The following is a 24,330-nucleotide window of genomic DNA, read 5'->3' as shown; positions in this document are numbered from 1 at the left end:
TTCAGTTCCAAATTTGCATGTCAGTAACTATTTCAATGTTTTGGCTTTAGTTTATTTTTATTATTATTTTTTATTTTTTGTAGAGACAGGGTCTCACTAAGTCACCCAGTCTAGAGGCAATAGTGCAATCTCGGCTCACTGCAATTTTCACCTCCTAGGCTCAAGTGATCCTTCCCAGCAGCTCAGACTACAGGTGCACTTGGCTTTAGTTTTACAACTGAGTTGTCATGGTTAACAAACCTGTGTCCTTGATGCATTCCACATCCAATACTAACACTCACTGTAACCTGTTTAAAAAGCACAAAAGCTAGTATCTGAAAGTATTCTCATGCAGTTTTATGACTGCAAATATTAGACAATTACAAAAATATAATCCCACTTCAGTGTTTTAGTAATGAGACCCTTATAGGCCATTAATAAATAGTATAAACTTCACACCAATGTAACTGGGATGTTTTCAGTATCTACTCACATTGCTAAGTGGTTTTGATTTATCTGCACATGGCATCTGTGTCAAACATGACAATCATATTTTAGTTAATTAGGTTAGAAGCCCATATTTAATAAGGTTAAAGTTCTCCTCAATATGATTTTCATTAACATCATGATTTAGGCAGAATGTTTTCCTATACATGTAAATAAAGAGAGCTTTAGCTTTTTTTTTAAAAAAAAAAAAGACTAGAGAACTCTTTGATAACTAAATCTATAACAAATTTAATAATGAAGGCTCTGTAAAGATTTCTGTCAGTTCTAGATAGAATTATTCTATGACTTCATTTGAAGCACCCAGCCATGCACTATATATATTCAGCATATCAGAATTCTGTTCAATATTCTGATTTTAAGAGAAGCTAAAAAGAAACATAAAATATATATCATCCAATTTATTTTCTTTATCCAGAAGAAATCTGTTAACATTTTCCCACAATAACAATTCAAGTAAAAAATTCCTACCAAGATGATGTTGCCGCCATTTTTACACAAGCACACTCACGGCTTGAAACATCCTCATCTAGCATTAAACCTGTAAGTTACAGCTACTAAATACTGTTAGACTATTATGATGCATACAGAATAGATTACCCCAACTCAGCTCTTAATATCATGAGTGCTGGGTTTACCTGCAGGTGGGGGGTTGGCTGAGATTGAAAGGAGAGACATAGTAAAGGAGATACTAAACTGATTCAACTACTTCATTTCTAAACTCTACATAAAAAGGCCTGGGAATAGCGTGAGACACATCAGACTTATCAAAAGTCTTCCGGCAATGATGCTTTTAGAGAAACATGGCATAAGTGATCTTTTCAGTCTCAATCCCTAGAGTATAGGCCTAGGGATTATGGAACTGGTTTAAGCATGGAGAATGCTTAAAGATTGAGCCTGGTCAACAGGATATGTACATCAGTGTGCGAAAGTGACAATATTATATGACAGCTAACATTTGAGCAGTAATTCTGTGCCAGGCACTATGCTGAGGGCATTACATGCATTATTTTATTATCCAACCCTTTAAGATGAGTGCCACTGTTGCTCCATTTTACAGATGAGAAACGGGGGCTCACAGACACACAGTTAGTTAAAGGGGAGCCTGAGTTTAAACTCAGGAAGCCTGATTCTAGATCCAGTACTCTTAAGTATTACCCAAAATGAATTATCTTAGAATCTATAATTCAACTACATATGTGAAATGCATGTCTAAAACAGAAGGATAGATGTTACATAACACTAAAAGTTATTTAAAAATCAGGAAAATAGTTTCCTGAATTACTTTATGGTCCTAACATGCCTAGATGAGTCATAGTTGCTGGGATTAGTACACTTCTCTAACTTCATTTGATGATTAAAACCACAAAGAAATTGAATAACCACTCCTACTGGATATTGTGAATTTAAGAGAAGACAAAAAGAAAGGACACGTGGAGGTATACATTACTCCTTATTTTTGATGAATATGTCACCAGATTAAATTACTGAAATTCACATTAAAACAGAAATGACTACATACTAGGATAGATGCTATGGTGGTGTGAAAACTCCATAGCAAGATAAAGTCTAAACACAAGTTTTATAAACCAAGAAAGTCCCAGAAAATTTAAAATTACTGAAAAAGACCAAAGATTAAGTGGAGAACAACCAATAAAGAGGGACCCCTTTATTACACATTTATAAAATAATAGTATAATATAGTTATTAAAAATGGGACAGTTTTTTTCATTTTTGGTATCTTGTATTCAATTTTTCCATCCTCTTCACAATCTTCCATAACTTGCTTTTTGTTATCCAGTGTTCACCTGAAACTTCTACCCCACCATTCAAAGTACAACCGAAGAATAAACGATCTAATAGATTGTTGTGAGACATTATCAGATAAATCCAGTAATACATGAAAAGAGATTGAGAGTTTTAAAATAAATACAGTAAAAGCAAAAACATATGAAGCGTAATTTAATCTGATGATTCAGAAGGCACCTCAAGATTGTGTTGTGTCGCTTTCCTCATGCTGCGTGTTTAGGTGCCTATAACAGAATTCTGGTTAGTAAAATATTGAAAAAAATTTCACATATAATTCACATTAAATGACTACAGATAGATACAATATGGGCATTTTGATGTGTACATTTGTACTTGACCAGGGCACAATTTATAATATACTAAGAAAACTAAAATTAATTACAAAATGAGTATTTTTAGCACACTTAGTAACAGCTACTTGTTTTAAACTATTATTTCATTTTTGGTGACCAAATTATATTTGACCATAATTAAAGAACACATAACCTTAAAATAGTATTTAAGAAACATAGTTACAACAGACATGTTACATTAAATGAAGAAAGGAAAGAAATGTACATGTATTAAAGGGCACTGAGGTTTTTCAAACCTTTTCTTTTGAAAAGTCTTTTAATCCACTTTCATGTAAATCAATTTAAACTTAAAAAGTTTATACTCAGTATACTTACAGAAAGAGGTGAAATCAGTGTTGAGCACATGACTGCCTAACAACCATTCAATGCTGATCACGAACTAGTATTTTTATTTGATTATCCTGACAAACATAATAATTGAGCCCATGTATATATGCAAGATGTGGAGGATCCAACTAATCAACTGCAGAAAGAAAAACACTCAACTTAAAAAAGGTTGAAACAAATGACAAATGGAAATGGCTGAATCACTGTACCTTTTTGACACAACCTTAAATCTTAGTTTTACTATATATTATTTGGTACTCCTGGATTCAGTAGTTGGGGTAAAAAAGGTTTCTGTATTCAAACCTATCTACAGAATGTCAATATAAAATGTGTGGATATATACATTTAATATACACACACATACGCGCACACACACAAATGCATACTCACATGTCTAGGAACCAGCACCTAACCACATTCTCGTTTCTCACTAATGACCCAATGAATCATTTATGACTTTAAGACCAGCTTAGATTCTATAAGGCTGTACAATATATGGCTAAAGAGGTCAAACACAAGCACCCATGTTCAGGCTGGATTCAACTGTTCCTCCTCATGATTTTTGACAAACAGTAATGCCACTTATGTAACAAGTATATCTCAATAACTTAGAATTCAGAGTATAAAACCATAAACATTGAGCTCCCTCATTGTTTAAAGAGCACTCTTTCCATTCTATTTCCACTGACTGATAAGAGGACACACCAAACTAGATCACTGAACTGTACAAATGATCTTTACTCTTAATCTAAACAAACATGTGTTAAAACATTCTGAAATGCTGCATCCTTTGATTTCTTCATCTTTTCAATTGCCCGATGCAGGTCCTGCTGTTGAACAGGCCGAATTTCATCTTCATCATGGCTAAAATGCAAACAAAACCATCAAATACTCAAATAATTTTAGAATACACCTCCCTAAAATATTTTACCAAGATTTAAAAGAGATGCATGTGGTAAAAAAAAAAAAAGAAAAAAAAAATTTGTTTTCAACTGTAGAAAAGGGTATAAAAATGAGATCTCTTTACCATTCAAGACCCCCAAAGACAACCACAATGAACAGTTTCATGTAAATGCTTCCAGGAATTCTCTACACATAGAAAAATCATAAGGAATTTTTTAAAAGCACTGACTGCTAAGAAGTAGGAAGCTAAAATAGCTACAATCAAAGACTTCACATCTAGAATATAAGTACACAATATTACCATAAGGTAAAAAATGTTATATAGTTTATTGAAATGGGAATGTAACTCCAATTAAAAAAATCATGTTATTCCCATGAAAACTGTAATTTAAAAACTATCATTGCTAGGTATATACTTACATTGCATGTTTTGCTTTTTACAAATTGAGAGTAAAATTCTTCACTATCAACAAAAACCAACTAATCCAAATCCTCCCTACTTCAATGAGAAACAAAATCCAGAATATTACGGCTCCTTTGTAATTTATAGATATTCAGGGAAAAACATTCAGGAAAGTTATGATAACCCAAGTCCATCCAGATTTTTCATACTGAAATATAAAATTATAAAATATGAAATTCAGTAGGAAATATAAAATTAGCCAGACTTCTCATACTGAAATATAGTTTTCAGGGCTTTGAGGCAGCAAAAAAATAGATCTTTCATTATATTAGTATAATCTGCCTAAGCAAAATTTACTGACTGGTTGGTTATTTCTCCTCTTAATCTTATATATAAGAATAAAAACCTGGCCAGGAGCGGTGGCTCACACCTGTAATCCTAGCACTTTGGGAGGCCGAGGTGGGTGGATCACCTGATGTCAGGAGTTCGAGACCAGCCTGGCCAACATGGCAAAATCTCGTTTCTCCTAAAAACACAAAAAGTAGCTGGGCATGGTGATGGGTGCCTATAATCCCAGCTACTTGGGAGACTGAGACAGGAGAATTGCTTGAACCCGGGGGCAGAGGTTGCAGTGAGCTGAGATTGCACCACTTCACTCCAGCCTGGGCAAAAGAGCAAAACTCCGTCTCAAAAAAAGAGAAGAGAATAAAAACCTTTGGACGGTAGATTCTGAGGGTACACTAATGATGATGGGTCCAGAGCCATTGCATACACAGCTACCAGTTGACAGAGTAGCTTTCATGTAGACCTTTCTATATCAAAGCCCGCAAAACATTTTTTTTGCTGAAGTTTGCTATGGCAACACACTGTAACTATATATATGAATACCACAGGCAAGGAGTGAAAACACTAGGAAGGTGAGGAAGGGAGACCAAGAAACAAAGGGACAAGAGTTGGAGAATTCCTTTAACACAACCCCAAAGAGTACACTGGGGTTGAGCAAGAATCACAGAAATTGTTAGAAGGTTGATATTCTGAAAAGAAATGCAGTATAATAGGCAAGTAGCCTTTTAGGAAACTTCCTTAAAGGACATGGTTCACTAGGGCTGAATTATCCCAGTTCACTAGTATCTTTGCTGAAATAAGGCTGGTAAAAAATTGGATTCTCAATTTCACTACACTTTGGAACTGGTTCCAAGTAAAATTTGCTGCAGTGATAAATGGTTTCTTTGTTTAGTAAATACATCTTCGTTAACAAATTGAGGTCTAGTCTTCAATACTTCCAACTCTCCGCACATTTACATGTGAAATTTCCATGGATCATCAGAAGAAATTCAACTTTTTTTCTCCTTCATTCTAGACCCTTCCCACAATTCTGCCCTCCTTCATTTTCAGAATTCTGCTTTGGAAAAATGGCAATAAACAAAGCTGCAGGCGGTGATAATCCAAATTTACTTTTTATCTCATAAGTGGTGTTTCTAATATAAAGCAAAATAAAAGAAACTAACCTAAAAGCTCTAAAAGGTTTTGACAAGTATTAAAAATCAAGTCAAAATAATATACCTTTCTTCTGATGTAGAATTAACATATTCTCTAACACAGAGGAGGGCAGCATCTCGACACATCTCTTTTAGGTCACTTCCTGAAAAGCCATCAGTTTCCTGGGCAACTTCAAGCAGGTCTACATGCCTATCCACCTTAAACAAAAATAAAAACATGCTTAAAAAACAAAAATAAACATATTGCAAATACTACCAAACACCCATCTTAAAGAAAGTTAAGCATATTATAACAGCATGGGAGGAGAAACAATAGTTTCTAGAAGCTTTTTTAACCACAAAAGCTTAGAAATTTGAAATATAATTTTCATTATTTGTCCTTATGATTAAGACAAATAATTATTACTAGATACACTGTAGAGTGATGGGGAAGAACACATATTGGACTTGCTTTGATATCTCTCAAGAAGGTACCGAGGTGACATTTTTCTGTAATATATTCAACATACAGTACTTGGCAAATGTAATTAACTCCAGAGTCCATTACAGAAAAACACACAAAAAAACTCTTAACATTCCTTTTAATTGTAATGCTTGGTATTCTATTATCTCAACATGAATTTAGCACCTAAACTTTTGCTCCTCAAGCTAAGCTTATAGTCAAGCCAATTAAGTGGCTGCCCTAGCCACATAATAGACTTGAGATAGTCTAATCATACTAAACTTATGTACAGATTAAGAAGAGAAAATAAGCAAGGAAAAAACCTATGACTACCATCTAATAAATGATTCTTATGTCTCATTCACTGGGTAAGTACTTTGTATGTATTATTCTCATTTAATCTTCTCAAAAACTATCAATTTCATTTTCAGATAAGAACCATGAGACCTGGACAGGTAAACATGGTCAGAGCCAGGATTTGAACACAATATAGTGAGGTCCAGCTGTATTTTTCCCCCATTTAGCTCATCACTTGTTACAGCAACATTTACTTTCCCCCACTGATGTGAAATGCCACCTTACAGTTACTAAATTCCCATTTGCATTTGTATTATATTTACTAAATTCCCTTTGTATTTGTGGAAGACATAGTGTTTTAGGAAGAAGAGCAACTCTACACAAGGACAAGAGACTTGAAGTGAGACAACACTGCCAGCTCTGCAACTGTGACCTCACATGACAGTGCTCTTATTCCTAAACGTGAGGGTTACATGAAGATAAATCATGTTTTTTGATAAAAAGAAAACTGAACCCAGAGGGCAGGAGTGCAAGCAGCAATGATAAGCAAAGCAAATGGTAAATACATGGATAAATCTAAATAAACTTTAGCTATATAAATAGTAGTAATAATAATTATAGTAGTCATAATCATTTGGAGTACAAAAACAAAGTAGAGCTAAAATGCTATATAATAAGAACATGTAAGACGGAGGAGACATCTACATTAAGGTATTCTAAAGTGTTACAATTAAAGCATTAAAAAGAGGGTACAGATATTATTAACTTAGACTTTATTTATGTATGTCAAAATACATAGGTACCACTAAAGGAAAGAAAGAGAATGTGTAATTTCCAAACCAACAGAGGAAGGGAGAAAAACAGAATAAAGAATATAAGAGCAGTATTAACAAACTCAGGACTAGAGGGGGACAAATAAGCAAAGAAAAAGCATAAATGGAAAGCATTAAAATAATAATGAATGAATCCAAATTTACGAGTCATCACCATAAATGCAAATGGAATAAACTTGGCTGGTAAAAGATTTTATACAGAAGAACCCAAACTGTAGCTATTTGAAGTTTATAAAAGACATACTGATGCTGAAAGGAAAAAAACAGGCTTTGTGTTACATTTGAAATAAAAACAACGAAAAGCAGGAAGTAAAAGGCTGAAAGATATCAGCTTTTAATAAAAAGAAAGCTAATGTAGTTCTAGTTACATCAGATTTTTACTCAAAATGAATAACTGAGAATCCATTATATAATGATAAAAAATTTCACCATAAAAATATAACAATTCTGCACCTGTAGACATACATGTAACGTGGCCTCAAAACATACAGCAAAAATTTATTTAATTACATATAAAAATGGACAAATTCACAATACTGGAAGATTTTTAACTTATGTCTCATGTACTGCCACATCAGTGAGTTCTTAGGACTGGTGACAGCACCTGTGATCTAACGTACATACATGTATATAATTTAGATCTTAGTCCTTTGATGGTTATAGGGTTGCAAATATTTTGGTGGCGGCTTGTTTTTTCACTTTGTTCATGTTATCCCGTGATACAGAAGCTTTAAGTCTGATTACAGTCAGACTTCTCTATTCCCTTTCCTTTGTAGTTTTTAATTTTTTGTGAATTGAGAAACTCTTCTCATGTGTCCTTGACAGACACATACAAGGATCTAATTTTTCTACTGTTTGTAAAAAGAATAAAAATAACATATACCTATACACATGTATTAGGTATCTGTTCACATATATTCATGGGATTGATATACTTTATCAACTCCTGGACAGCAGTTTACCAATGATGGTGATAATGGGAGATGGCCAGTGGTTGCTTAAAGTTGTACTTAATTAAAAAAATATGAAGCAAATGTGGAAATACATTAAAATTGCCTGTTAAACATGGGTGGAATAGGGCTATTTGTTTATCTGTTTGAAATATTTCATACATTTAACAAACTACTTTAAAGAGCTTTCCAAACTATACTATGAGATGTTAAAAATTAAACATCCAACACTTCCTCCTGTCTTTGGACCACTCCGTTATTGGGCCACCCTATGTTCTAACCACTCACAAATCTTGTGCCTGACAAGATGATACAGTTAGAAAGATGAACCAACCAAGTATAAGAAAACAAAGAAAAGAAGATTCCCATCACTGGGGGAGCAAGATTTAATTAAGAGGTACCATACCCTAATGGTTAAGAGTAGGCTCCATCACTTCTTTGTGTAATCCTGGGCAAGTTATTACATAACTTCTCTGGGGTTCAGTTTCCTCAGCTGTAAAAATAGGACTAATATGTACTCCTTAGAGAAACGAGGATTAAATAAAACAATGTATAGCTCACCAAAATGCTTGGCACATGGCAAGCACTCTAAAAGTAGTTCATTTTGCTGTAAAATAGCTTTTAGATAAACCATGAAATAATGAGAACCTTTTCATTAGGCAACTCTGAAAGCAATCCCCAAGTTAAAAAGATTTTGAGTATAGGCAGCAACAGCAAAATAAGTTAACAGACTTCGAAAATAACTTGAAAGAATGATACTTACTTATGTGCAGTTGTTTATTATTATGTCCACCAATAATAGTATGTTTGCAAATAAAATCTCTGTATTCTAAGCATTTTACACTTATAATTTTATTTCAAGACCAGCTGGGGCAAATGAGGAGGCCCTGATATGGTCTGGCTCTGTGTCCCCACCCAAGTCTCATGTTGAATTTAATTCCCAATGTTAGGGGAGGGACCTGTTGGGAAGTGATTGGATTATGGGGGCAGATTCCCCCTGTTCTCATGATAGTGAGTTCTCTCAAGATCTTATGGTTTAAAAGTGTGTGGCACTTCCCCCTTCACTCTCTCCCTCTCCTGCTCTGCCATGGTAAGACGTGCTTGCTTCCCCTTCACCTTCCACCATAATTGTAAGTTTCCTGAGGCCTCCCAGCCATGCTTCCTGTACAGCCTGTGGAATTGTGAGTCAATTAAACCTCTTTTCTTCATAAGTTATCCAGTCTCAGGTAGTTCTTCATAGTGGTTTGTGAATGGGCTAATACAGACCCCATCTCAACAAAAAAAATTTCTGTTAACTAGCTGAGTGTCTAGCTACTCAGGATGTTGAGGCAGGGGGATGACTTGAGCCAAGGAGTTCAAGGCTGCAGTGAGCTATGATTACACCACTGCATTCCAGTCTGGCTAGAATGACGAGGCTGGTCAGCTAGAATGTAGGAGACCCTCAGTTCTGTCTCAAAACAAAAAACAAAAACAAACAACTATTGCTGCTATATCATATAAAAGTAAATTCAGGTCAGTTTGTATAGGGAAAAAAGCTACCTCCTTAAAGTCAGACAAAATACCTTCATAGGGTATACATTTTATCAGTGCTAATTCTTTTTATACTTAAAACCTTAAGCCAAAATCACTACACTATCTTTTTAAAATAAGCGAATCATGTTAAGGAGTACCTATCAATACAAGAATTGTAAAAGAGTAGAACACGGTATCATTTCAAAAGTTTCAATCTTTTATTCAGAGAAGAAGAATTCAAACTCTGGAAGTTCATGTGAATTAAAAAACAAACAAACAACCCTCATTCAGCTCCACAATGTATAAGCATGATGGTGCTCAGTTTACCAAATAAATATATGTGCTACTGATTTGAGGCATTTTTAACAAAATTAAATGAATTTTCTTCAGATTTTATTGAAGTGGCAGTAATCCTTCAGCATACAAATACCAACCAGTGGGAAATGACAAGATGTTCTCATGTCAGCAGTTATCCAGGGAGCATTCATATTTTGCAACATAAAACTGATTAGAAACTATACTTTGTGGTTTTATGAATAAGAAACAGAATTGCTAAAAATTCCCTGTATCTGCTGGGCGGGATGGCTCATGCTTGTAATCCTAGCACTTTGGGAGGCTGAGATGGGTGGATCTCTTGAGCTCAGGAGTTCTAGACTGGCCCGGGCAACATGGCGAAATCCCACTTCTACTAAAAATACAAAAAATTAGCTGGGTGTGGTGGCATGCACCTGTAGTCCCAGCTACTTAGGGGGCTGAGGTAGGAGGATCACTTGAGCCCAGGAAGGCTAGAGTGAGCTGAGATCATGCCACTGCACTCCAGCCTGGGTGACAAAGCAGAGACTGTCTTAAAAAAAAAAAAAAAATTTCCTGTAGCTATGAATAACATAATCCTAAAAGAAAAGACAGTACTATTTAAGAAAGCAGAATACTAAATACTAAAATTTAGAGACATATATAATTTCTTCCTCTTATTTATTTTTTTTTTTAGAGACAGGGTCTTGCTCTGTCACCCAGGCTAGAATGCAGTGGTGCATTCACTGCAGCCTTGAACTTCTAAGCTCAAGTGATCCTCCTGCCTCAGTCTCTCGAGTAGCTAGGCACACCCAGTTAAATTTTAAAATTTCTTTGTAGAGGTGAGGTCTCATCATGTTGCCCAGACCTGTCTCAAACTCCTGGCCTCAAGTGATTCTCCCACCATGGCCTTCAGAAGTGCTAGGATTACAGGCATGAGTCATCATGCCCAGCACTGCCATGAGTAACTTCTTAAGTTTAAATGTGAAACTAGATAACCTGTGTAATTTATGGCTATGTTACAAGAAAAAGGGCTTAAATTTCCTCACTTATACTCATATTAATCAGCTATATGTAAATCATCTGCATCATCTCCAGCTACACTAGACCACATTACATTTCAAAAATGTTATAAACTTCCAGTCATGCAATATGATCATTCATTAAAATGGTTTAAATTAAATAACTGTACTAGTTAACTTGAAGTCTCCAAAACTGTCAGTAACTACCTTCTAATATCTGTTAAATGTCTAGCCACACCATAGCCATCCTAATTCAAAGGAACTTGTTAACTATCCCCTTTATTTTCTTCTCTAAACTTTTCACTGGTGTCTATTACTGTTAAAGGTTTACCAATTGTGTTTTATCTAAACAGCACCACAACTACACTTTTTATTTATTTATTTTGAGACAGTCTCACTCTGTCACCCAGCCTGGAGTGTAGTGGCACGATCTCGGGTCACTGCAACCTCCGACTCCGGGGTTCAAGTGATTTTCCTGCCTCAGCCTCCCAAGTAGCTGGGGTTACAGGTGCCAGCCACCATGCCCAGCTAATTTGTTTGTATTTTTAGTAGAGACAGGGTTTCACCATGTTGGCCAGGCTGGTTTCAAACTGCTGACCTCAGGTGATCCGCCTCCCTTGGCCTCTCAAAGTGACAGGATTACACAATGTCTTTTTGAAAGCAGCTACCAAAAATTCAATTAAAAGGCAGCTGGGCACAGTGGCTCATGCCTGTAATCCCAGTACTTTGGGAGGCCGAGGCGGGCGATCATGAGGTCAGGAGTTTGAGACCAGTCTGACCAACATGGTGAAACCCTGTCTCTACTAAGAATATATGTATATACATAAAAATTAGCTGGGTGTGGTGGCGCGCGCCTATAATCCCAGCCACTCAGGTGGCTGAGGCAGGAGAATTGCTTGAACCCAGGAGGTGGAAGTTGCTGATTTCTTTACTGATTTCTTGTCTAGGACCAAAGTTCCTTACCTAAAAAACATGGAGGATTTTAGGAATTTCAGGTGTACACATTTCATGTACATATGTAGTTTTCTTAGAAAAGACTACTTTTATCTCATTCTTAAAGGGCCCTATGACACGCTTCCTCCAAAATGATTCATAACCACTGATCCCAATCTTTGTAATTTGCTAGGTTCTTTAAAATTTTGCATGCACTATATGTTATTTTGATATGTTTTTAAGGAAACAGGCTGAGAATGGTGGTTCACGCCTATATCCTAGCACTTTGGGAGGCCAGGGCAGGAGGAGAGCTTGAGGCCAGGAGTTCAAGACCTGCGTGGGTAACATAGTGAGACCCTTTCTCTACAAAAAATATTTTAAAGAACAAAAACAACTAGCTGTGCATGGTGAAGCATGTGTGTAGTCCTAGCTACTTGGGAGACTGAGGTGGGAAGATCACTTGAGCCCAGGAGGTCAAGGTTGTAGTGCACTATGATCACATCGCAGCACTTTAGCCTGGGTAATACAGTGAGACCCTAAAAAAACAACACAACAGCCTGGGTAAACAGAGTGAGAACAAAGTGAGACCCTATCTCTTTCGGTCTTTTTTTTTTTTTTTTTTGTAAGTTCCATGGAACTCTGCTTGATAAGATAGCCTATCTCTTTAAAAAATAAATAAATCATTAGAACACTACTGAAAGACACAAAGGTAAACAACCCAGACAGACATATATACCGTTGGGCAGAAAAATTCAACATCAAAAAGATACTTTTAAATGAGATTCCCCCCAAAATATTAATGTTTGTTTTTTTTCCTACGTAAGACAAATTGATTCTAAAATTTATACAGAGAAAAAGAATTAAAATAACTTTGGGGCTCGGGGACAAAAAGGGATATACAGTTCTACCAGATACTAAAACTTACAAAGCCTCAATAATTAAAACAGTATGATGCTAGGGCATAAACATACAAAAGACCAAGACCTGAATTTAAAGTCCAGAAACACAGTCAATACATATGAGAATTTGGTAAAAGTGGCATCTCTAGTGGCTATAAAAAAAAAAAAAATGGGCTAAGCGCAGTGGCTCATGCCTGGAATCCCAGTGCTATGGGAGGCCGATGCACGTGGATCACTTGAGCTCAGTACTTCAAGACCAGCCTGGCCAGTATGATGAAACCCCATGTCTATGAAAAAATACAAAAAATTGGCCACGTGTGGTGGCACGTGCCTGTAATCCCAGCTACTCGGGAAGCTGAGGCACAAGAATCACTTGAACCTGGAAGGGAGAGGTTGCAGTGAGCAGAGATCACACCACCGTACTCCAGCCTGGGTGACAAAGCAAGACTCCGTCACACACACAAAAAAGGGGGTATTGGACAACTAGGTATCCATCTAGAAAAACAAAACCAAAGTTGGATTCATACTGCATATCATCTACCTAAATTCCAAATATGTTAAAGATTGAAATGTAAAACATACAAGCCACCGAGATATGTTTCTCCTGATGGAAGAATATAATTCTGCCTACGAAGCTGTGCTGTCCTGTCCTGTGTCTCCTCCCCACCAACCTGAACTTCATCTGGTCTCTTGATCCAACTACCAATTTTAGAGGAACAACTACTCCTCTGCAATCGGCAAAACCCAGACTGTGGACAACTCAGGACAAATGCAACCTAGTTTCTCCAGTAAATAATTTTAAAAGGGTGGGTGCGGGGGAGGAAGCAAGATGAGGGAAGAACCTATAACCCATAAATTAAGAGAGACATAAAAACTATCAAATAATTGCAAATTAGGAAATTCATATGGATCTTGAGTCAAACAAATACATGGTTAAAAAAGGTATTTAAAAAGAGATAATCAGAGACTTGTACATAGACTAGATAATGAAAATAATGACTTACTGTCAACTGTTTGATAGGTATAACATGGCAATGAGGCTAGGGTAAAAAAAGAATCTTTTTCTTTTAGAGATACAACTAAAACATTTACAGGTGAGCTATAATGGGAAAACATAGGAAGTGTGAAAGTAGGGTATGGCTAGAGAAGAATTAGCCATGGGGTTTATGGTAATTCAAGGAAGGAGGGAAGTCATACAAATACAAGTATTTTGATAAAAGTAGCATTTCTACTAAGGCTCATTCACTATCAGAATCTATTTGATTTATTAGTTTATATAGTGAGTTCTAACAGTGAGTTTAGATGTTAAGTTTGGGATTAAAAGGAATACCATGTTACTCAATTATATGCAGTTATCAAGTTTTGGGAAAACAGGTAGCAAGAGTTTGGAAAGTGTGGAAAATTCTTTTATAAACTTGGGAGTGGGAAAAGCCTTTCCAAATCCAGAAGCCGTAAAGTTGGGGGCGGGTGGGGGAGAGAAAATTCCAATAAAATCGAAAGACAACTTGGAAAAAAATATTTTCAAATCACACAAAGGGCAAATCTCCATAATACACAGAGTTCCTACAGATTAATTATGAAAAGGAGCACTGCAATAGAAAAATGGGCAAAATATATGAATTACAGTTCACAGAAAAAAATTCAAATGATTCTTAAACATACACTATTCATTCCATCCCTAAAGAATGCAAATTAAAACTTTAATGAGATAACCACCTTTGACCAGGTGTGGTGGCTCATGCCTATAATTCCAGCCTTGGGAGGCCAAGGTGGGAGGACTGCTTGAGCCCAGGAGTTCAACACCAGCCTGGGTAACACAGCAAGATCCTGTCTCAACAAAATAAATAAATAAATAAAAAGAATTAGCCAGGCTTGGTGGTACATGCCTGTAATCTGCTTGAGAGGGTGAGGCGGGAGGATTACTTGGGCCCAGGAGCTTAAGGCTGCAGTGAGCCTTGATCACACCACTGTACTCCAGGCTAGGCAACAGAGAGAGACCTCGTCTCAAAAAAGAAAAAAAAAAAAACAAAAACAAAAAAACAGAGAGATAACCATTTTCTACCTATCAAGTTGGCATGAAGTTCCATAACATTCTGTTGGCAAAACTACAGGAAAAGAGGCACTCTTTATTACAGGAATATGAGTATACCAGAACAATTTGGCAATAGCTACCAAAATTATAAACACTCTAACCTTTGATCTAGCAATTCTGCTCCTGGATAATTTACTTTACTAATATTCCTGCACAAGTATGAAATCACATGCACACAAGGTTATTAAATGTAGAATTTTTATAATAGGGAAAGACCAGAATCAATCCAAATGTCCTTCAATGTGGCATTAACTAAATTCCAGAATGTCCATACAATGGAATCCTATGTAGTGCACAAACAAGGAGAGACAACAGAATAAGGATACTAGATGCTAATATGGAAAGATCTCAAAGATAAGTAAAAAAAGTAACGCATAGAACAGTGTGTATGTGTTATTGATAGTTTATGTAAAAAATAAGTAAATAAAAGGAGAGAGAAATAACATGAAGCCAGGAGTTCAAGACCAGCCTGGCCAACATGGTGAAACCACGGTAAAAATACATGGTAAAATACAAAAAAAACATGGTAAAAATACAAAAATTAGCTGGGTGTGGTGACACACGCCTGTAATCCCAGTTACTCGGGAGGCTGAGACACAAGAATCGCATGAACCTGGGAAGCAGAGGTTGCAGTGAGCGGAGACTGTGCCACTGCAATCCAGCCTGGGCTACAGAGTGACACTCTGCCTGAAAAGAAAAGAAAAGAAAAGAAAAGAAAAGAAAAGAAAAGAAAAGATACAGGAAAAAAGGGAAGAAGATTTTTCTCTGTATATTATTAAATATACTTTAATTTTTGAACCATGCGACCAAAAAAACATTAAACACAAAAGCTACTGAAGATTTCGATTATCACAACTTCTTAAATTTAAATTTCAACTTCAAAAAATACTGCAATTTTCATCACCACAGGGAAAGGTTAAAAAAATGCAATTAAGTAAAAAACAACAACAAAAAAATTCTGTAGAAAAACAAATGTATCTTACATAAAATCAGAGACTAGTCTGAAAATTATCACAGCATTTTAATGCACGTATACAAAAGCACATGGCTCTAAAAACATAAGAAAAGTATCTTTAACTCACATATACGATAGTTACTGAATTACATAAGCAACCAAAAGGATTCAGGTCAAGTTCAAAGGTGTATCAGTGCCCCAGCCTTTTTGGCATCAGGGACTGATTTTGTGGAAGACAATTTTCCCACAGACCTGGAAAAGTGGAGGAGCAGAGCATGGTTTGGGGATGATTCAAGTGCATTACATTTATTATTAGACTCTCATAAGAAGCGAGCAACCTAGATCCCTCGCACGCACAGTTCACAATAGGGTTTGCAATCCTATGAGAATCCAGTGCTGCTGATGATGTGACAGGAAGTGGAGCTCTAGCCCACAGCTCACCTCCTGCTGTGTGGCCCAGTTCCTAACAGGCCATGGACCAGTACCAGTCTGTGGCTGCACGGGCTGGGGATCCCTGGAGTATATCATTCTCAGATTCCTTCCTCATTTTTCTCTAAAATAACTTTATGAACATCATATTTATAGGATGGGGAAAAAAATTTATTTTCTACTTACATTTTCATTTTTCAAGATGAGTTTCAGGATTGCTTCTCTCTGTTTTAAAGCCTAAAAGCAGGATAATTTCCAGTTAGCATTTTTATTTTTTAAAGAAGATCAATTAGTGTTCCTAACATTTTGTCCCTTCTAAAGTCTCTCTCAATACTTACAGGAGATGACAGAAACTTTGAAGAGGTCAAAGCAACTAGATTCAAGACTCTAGAGTAATCATCTCTAGTTCTCCTACTGAACTGTATCTTCTTACTCTCATCCCCAGTGCCTAGTACAACGTTTGGGAAATAACACACCTCTAATCTTCAATGAGGAAATGAATATCTACGACTATAATGTCTTCCCTCTATACTTTAGCAATCTTCAATTTTTTCCCTTCACGTAGTAAACTCATGAAAACTCATTATAAAATTTATTATCAGTAATTTAAAGAGATAGCAACAGTAACTTCTCAGTTCCTCCATTTCCTCCTCCTTCTTTGACCACTAATTTATATTAGTGAATTTTAATTTAGTGATATATTTGTTTACATGTCTGTATGCTTTCCCCCAGTGACAATTCCTATTTTTACACCATACAATAAGTACAAACTACATTTAGCTCCTTTTATAGAATCCCTCAGCTATACAGTCAATATAGATGCTTTTAAAAACTATCATGGCTGAACTTACCCCTATTCCCACAAACATCACAAAACAGCTGGTTACAATGACTACCAAATCAAATTACCTGAAAAAGGAACCAAACCCTGCCCTTTTTGTAATTCAAGTGTGTCAAGTAGGAAGGTTAATTTGATATATTATATGATCACCAATAAATACTTTTTGTTAAACATTTTACTTGGAGAAAAGTTTTAAGATTAACCATACACTTTACATAGTAAGTTACATAAGAAAAAAACCTATAAAGTGTATTCACTAACAATGGAATAAAATGGAGGTTACAAAGTTTCCATTTCTTGTTAACACTATACAAATGTATAATAAATTTGATAGAACCTGTTACAACCCATTTTGATTACTCACAGGACATATTAAATTTACAACTTTAATACTGGCTACTTTCCATGCTACTGTATCCTATGTTCTATTCTACTGTACATCAAAAACCTTAGCTGGCCAGGCACAGTGGCTCATGCCAGTAATCCTAACACTTTGGGAGACGAAGGTAGGAGGGTCCCTTGAGGTCAGGAGTTAAGACTAGCCTGGGCAACACAGTGAGACCCCCATCTATAAAAAAATTCAGAAATTAGCCAAACGTGGTGGTGCATGCCTACAGTCCTAACTACTCAGGAGGTTCAGGTGGAAAGACTGTTTGAGCCCAAGAGTCAAAGCTGCAGTGGGCTATAATTGTATGGCTGACAGAGCAAGACTCTGTCTTTAAAAAATAATAATAAAAATAAAAAAACCTTAATTGTCCATTGTACTAACTATTGGATTAGTGATAGAGATTCTATAAATTATCTTCAGAACCAATGAGGTAAACAAATTAAAAAAAAAAAGTTCTGAAGTCTCGCTTACAAAATAAAATCTAAACTCTTGTGCAAAGCATATAAAGTTCACCTAAACCCAGAAGCAGTCTACCTTTCCAGCCTCCTCTCCACCTATATTCCTTGGTGCACTCACCAAACTACCCTTAGAACTCACCATTAAACAGTGCTTCCACAGCTTCTTGACTTTGTTCATTCTGGCAGGAAAGCCCTTCCTTGTCTCATTTGCCTATCAAATTCCTACCATCCTTCAAGGTCCAGCTGGATTCTGGAAATTCCATGGACTTCCCTGACAGAATATCAGTTTTCATCATCATCTCAGGCTCTCATAGTTCTTTAAACATACCTTCATAAAGCATATTTTACATTATTTATTTCTGTGTCTACCTCTCCAAAACAGAGTTCTTTGAGGACCAGGCCCATGTCCAATTCACCAGACCTTAGCAGGTCTCTGACACATATTAATGCTCAATAAATATTAGTCATACTAGGCCAGGTGTGGTGGCTCATGCCTGTAATCCCACTTTGGGAGGCTGAGGCAGGCAGATCACTTGAGGTCAGGAGTTCAAGACCAGCCTGGCCAACATGGTGAAACCCTGTCTCTACTAATAATACAAAAACTAGCTGATGGTGGCGGGCGCTTGTAATCCCAGCTTACTGGAAGGCTGAGGCAGGCTCACTTGAACCTGGGAGGCAGAGATTGCAGTGAGCCAAGATTGCGGTACTGCACTCCAGCCTGGGTGACACAGCAAGACTCTGTCTCAAAAAAAAAAAAAAAAAACCAGTCATACTAAATAAATTTTATAGTCTCCTAAATTAAGTTTAAACATCTTTTCATTGATTCACTGGGTAAATTTTCTAAGGACGTGCACACATTTACTTAACCACTTTATTAGAGTGGTAGCTATAGTAAAGAGTTGATCAGAGTAATTTTATAGAGTCCATAACCATGAATCTTTCAGAGATCATGTTTACTACCAAAAACCAATCTGACAAATTACAGAATATGAATGGGACAAATGATTTTTAGCCAGATTATAAATGGAATTAGAGTAAGTTCCACTAAATGGCAACATATGTAACATGCTGATTGTATGGAACATATTTTCTACTAGTAAAACCTGTTTTTTCTTTCCTTTGCAATCTGAAGGCAGACAGAATTCAAGATCTGAAGATCTGTGCCAAAATTATAGTGCACTGGTAAGTCATAATTATCTACTAGAGGGTACTTCCTAACTAACAAAAAATGCTAGAAAGAAGGCAGAACTGGTTTAACACCATCTAAGCATTTGTATTCTTAAGGTAAACTATGATATCTACCAGCATCATTAATCCTATCAGGGAAGCACTGACTACATCTGCCAATACTCAATCAAATAAATCCCAGGTGTTCATGCCAGGCCTTCTGAATAGAATAATTCTTTAAGCCAATTTCTCCAATTTTATTCTATGCTAAACCAAAACTGTAATTTAGATTTTCTTATGTATCTTCCTATATAGATAACTTCCTACATCCTAAAGTAAATCACTAAAATAGCTAGGCAAACTTGAGATAACTATATATATATATATATACTTTGAAGAGAAGCAAGTAACACTAATCTTAGGATAGAAATAAAGAGAGTGGAAAGGACAAAGAAGCTACTGTCAGGGTTTCTGCCCCATTCCTTCCCTGTCATAAGTAGCCCTATATGACAAAATATTTCCTTCTTAAAATTAAAGGTAAAGACCTATAAAAAAGGTGAATATTTAACTCTTCATATTATCAATCAAGACCACTTACAGGCTGGTTGATGTGAAATCTTGTAGGCATTCTTCTCATTATAGCAGAGTCAAGGTCCTGAGGACGATTGGTAGCTCCCATTACTATGACCTAAGTGTATAAAGAAAGCAGAAGGCGTTAAACCTACCAATTATATTCCTCTGAGAATGTTATTACTAGGGCTTAGTTTTAAAATTCAAGTGGTATCTTAACTAAATCGTCTTATTCACTATTATTCAACTATTTACAGGTATAAATTTAAGTTAATCCTAAATAAATCAAATAATAGCGAAACTGGAAAACTAATGCATTTCACTTCATATCTTTCTAGTAATTAAAATACGTAATGTTCAGTTGCAAATAGCTACTAAAGAATTATTAAAATTTGCTTTTAAAAAACTATTGTATTTTTCAAAATATGGTTGTTTAATGAACACATGTTGAATGACTGAAAGCCATTATGTTATAGTTTGGGTATACATTTTGGGAGTATGGGGGGGATAATTCAAGTCCTTAAATAATATTATATAGAGAGAATCATTTCCCCTTAGTAAGTCTGAAGATTCTGGTAACTGTAATAGATACTGTGTACTTTTTCTTATATTTCACACCATCGTCCCATGGTACTATCCCTACTGCAGGTGATATCTTCTCAATGCGAAATAAAGTCTCAAGTAATCCAACTTTAAACAAAGATAACAGAGTATAAGCAAACATCAAAATGCTGGGAAGAATTCTTTTTAAAAATGCTGGCAGCCCTGCCAACTTCTAGGTCTACGTCACTTATTTATAAAGGATGCAGAGATTAAAAAAAAAAAAAAAGGAACTTTAAAAATAAACACAAATAAAAACAAAGATATATAAAACAAGTTAATTTCTGAAGGACGTCAATATTACCTTTACTGTTGATACTTCAGTATAACCCAATAACAATACACATCTGCTATCCAAAGTGAAATTTATTGGTATTCCATGGAAATACATTTCTCTAACATTATCTTATTTCTCCCTAAGAGGTTTTACATTTCTGAAATAATCCAAATCTTATATTCTACTTCTACTCTACATTGAATGACATTCAGGAGCCTCAGAGCCCAATTATTTTCAATTAACTGTGAGAGTTTGCCACCTAGAGGAAGAAAATATAAACACAAATTTGAAAAATGTTACTTTCACAACACAACATAATGCAAGTTTGTATTTGTGTTAAGTGGTCCTAAAATCAAAATATTAATGCTTATACCTATTTTTCTTTATTTTCTTTCTTTCTTTTTTTTGAAGACAGAGTCTTACTCTGTATCCCAGGTAGGAGTGCAGTGCCACCCACATGGCTCACTATAGCCTCAATCTCCTGGGCTCAAGCAATCCTCCTGCCTTCTGAGTAGCTGAGACTACAGGCACATGCCACTGTGCCTAGCTGATTTGTCTGTCTTTAGTAGAGACGAGGTCTCACTATGTTGCCTATACTGGTCTGAAACCTCTGGGCTCAAGTGATCCTCCCCCCTCAGCCTCCCAAAGTGCTGGGATTACAGATGTGAAATACCATGCCCAGCCTCTTTATTGACTTTCTACAACTCAATAAAATTAATAGAAAAGAAAAAATTTCTTCCAAATTTAAAACACACAAATCTTAAAAGTGGGTGAATGAACTAAAAGCATAAGATAATGAATGAGTATAAGGAAAAAAAATCATAAAAGGCACTGTGGTTAAGTCAATATTTCGGGGAAAAAAAAAGGGAAATGGTCAGCATTTGAAGAAACACAGGACAAAGCAAAACAAAATTTAAAAGCCAGCAGAGAGGATGGAATACTAAAAAACAATCAAGGAATCCAAATAAAACTAGTAAAACTTGGAACACTGACTATGTATAACAGATACTCATGAAAAAACAAAAGTGATTGAAATCACTTGTAGTTTTACATAAAGAAGCAAATTTTAAGGAGTGATTTTAAGCAGCAAAAGCAGAGAACTTTTTCATATATATTAATTCAATACAAATGAGCTAAAATTTAAAACAGGAAGTGACAGTAATTTTTTACTACTTCAGAAACGAAAGCAATGCTCCTTTTAGGTGTTAGTTGTTCAAACTTTAAAAAAAATCTTTATTTTCTGTTCCTGCATTCATTTGCTAAGAATCATGGCCTCCAGCTTCATCTGGAAGAGGGAGAAGATCAGGAAAAATAACTAATGGGTACTAGGCTTAATACCTAGGTATGAAATAATCTGTACAACAAACCCCCAAGGCACAAGTTTATCTATGTAACAAACCTGCACATGTACCCCTGAATTTAAAATAAAAGTTAAAAAAAAATCTTAAAACATGAAGATAATTTTACCATTTCATATTTAAAATAATCAGACTTAAATTTACATCTCAAAACTTTTAACTTCATCAATGAATACCCGAAAAACCCTATCTTTTATGTCTCGTGTCTCTCAAGATGAAAAATATGTCATCAGTTACTAAGGTTTCCAGAAACAGTGACGGGTTTCATTGAGCCGTTCTCTATTTCTATTTCCTTGGTGACCATATTATAAGAAAGCTAGCTAGGGTACTGGGCTCTATCCATAATCATAGAAAAGACAATTCTAGAGAAGAGCTAACTGGTTCATATGAAAGTAGAATATGTCTAAAACTACTACTCAAAATTAATAATATCAATTTTAACCCCCCCAAAATACAATAAAGGTTAAAAAGTGACTGCAGTTTAATAAAAAAGCAGCATCTTCATTTGCTCTCTCAAATCAAAACTCATCATAATGAAAACTGTAATTGCTATTAGTGCAGTAAGGAATTTTGGTTCTGAAAACTCTGTTGTAAGTTACGCTGTACCAGAATCACACTGTGGAGCTCTGGATGAAGTGGCTCTGGAGAATACTTCATCCAATTGCTGCTATATCCCCTGCTGAAAATAACTGAACACTATGCTCTGACAGGGTACATAATATTAAGATATTTTCTCTTACATGGGCTAACTATCCAATTGTCTAAGTGCTTTAAGTATTATTTTTCAGGGAGAATAATTAGTTTTTGGCAACCTGTACACGAGTCCCATTGATAAACCCTACAGATTTATCAAAACCAATTATTATGAAAAATGTTTCTATTAATGTTACCTAAATTCATCTATGTTATGTTTTTTCTCTAACCATTCAACAAAAACTAAAGGATGTGTTCCTTGTAATAAACTATACCTTCACAAACATAATGTAGGAGAAGGACATGTGGCTTAATTTTCTTCTTGAGAATGATGTTGTTTAGACTTTTGACTTATGCTAATGTGGTGGGCTTAAGGGATCCTTAAGCCCTCTGGCCACAAAAAGAAAATATTTAAAAGACTCAAATAAATTAACCTACAATTTTGCAAAGAAGTAAAGGAATTAAGCTAAGGCTGGTGGTAGAGCCTATGTACTTCCTCAGATTAATTCCTCGTAACAGTTCTGAGGTAGGTACTATTCTCCCTTTTTATAGATATTATTCTCCCTATACAGATACAGAGTGATTATAAAATTTGGCCAAGGTCACACAGCTTGTTGATGCCAGGGTTCTGATTTTCTAATCCAATTAGAAACATGAGTAATAAGCAAGAGCCTATCAAAACTGACCTGATAGATTTGAAAAACAATCTGGAAGAATTTCTAAAACTGAAAAATATAATACTTGAAATAATAAGCTCAATGAAAGAGTCAGATAGTAGAAGAACTTCAAATGAACCAGAAGAAAGGAAAAGAAATTATCCAGGACATAGCACAAGAAGACAGAAAATATGAAAGAGATGTTAAAAAAGACATGAAATAGGCCAGGCACAGTGGCTTAGTCTGTAATGCCAGCTAAATTTGGGAGGCCAAAGCGGGCAGACTGCTTGAGCTCAGGAGTTCAAGACCAGCCTGAGCAAGTTAATGAAACTCTGTCTCTGCCAAAAAAAAACAGCAAAATTAGCCATGTGCAGTTGCGTGCACCTGTAGTCCCAGAGACTTGGGGTGCTGAGGCAGGAGAATCACTCGAGCCCAGGAGGCTGAGGTTGCAGTGAGAGCCATGTTCACGCCACTGCATTGGGCAACAGAGCGAGACCCTGTCTCAACAAAACAAAACAAAACATGAAATAGAAATAAGGTCCTACATATATCCAACTGGCATTCCAGAAGGAGATAAAACATGGAGAATAAACAATAATTGAAGAAATAATAACCGAATTTTAAAGAAGTAATTCTAAATATAATACTTTTTTTAAAAAAGGCAAAAACAGATTACAAAATAGGAAATACTAAAGTTGGCCGGGCGCAGTGGGTCATGCCTATAAATCCCAGCACTTCGGGAAGGTGAGGTGGGTGGATCACCTGAGGTCAGGAGTTCGAGACTAGCCTGGCCAACATAGTGAAACCCAGTCTCTACTAAAAATACAAAAATTAGTTGGGCATGGTGGTGCACGTCTTGTAACCCTAGCTACTTGGGAGGCTGAAGCAGG

At 35.8% G+C, this 24,330-nt stretch overlaps 1 protein-coding gene across 2 annotated transcripts in view; it reads right to left on the bottom strand.

Moving 5' to 3' along the window:
* Nucleotides 1–689: 689 nt before the first annotated feature.
* Nucleotides 690–24,330, bottom strand: part of ATAD1 (ATPase family AAA domain containing 1) — a 66,394-nt gene continuing 42,753 nt past the window's right edge. The window contains exons 7-10 of one of the 2 annotated variants that reach the window (XM_023225171.2): nt 19,885–19,974; nt 16,619–16,669; nt 5,842–5,975; nt 690–3,836 (exon numbers count right to left, since the gene is read on the bottom strand). In XM_023225171.2, the coding sequence (XP_023080939.1) occupies nt 3,716–3,836; nt 5,842–5,975; nt 16,619–16,669; nt 19,885–19,974 (396 nt within the window). In that variant the 3' untranslated portion in view covers nt 690–3,715. The remainder of the gene's footprint in view (nt 3,837–5,841; nt 5,976–16,618; nt 16,670–19,884; nt 19,975–24,330) is intronic. The other variant, XM_023225172.2, reaches the window with a different exon arrangement.

The sequence above is a fragment of the Piliocolobus tephrosceles genome, chromosome 9, assembly GCF_002776525.5.
Source record: "Piliocolobus tephrosceles isolate RC106 chromosome 9, ASM277652v3, whole genome shotgun sequence".
NCBI classification, from domain to species: Eukaryota; Metazoa; Chordata; class Mammalia; order Primates; family Cercopithecidae; genus Piliocolobus; species Piliocolobus tephrosceles.
Note: the sequence above shows the minus strand (reverse complement) of the source record. Positions and strands in the feature narration are given on the sequence as shown.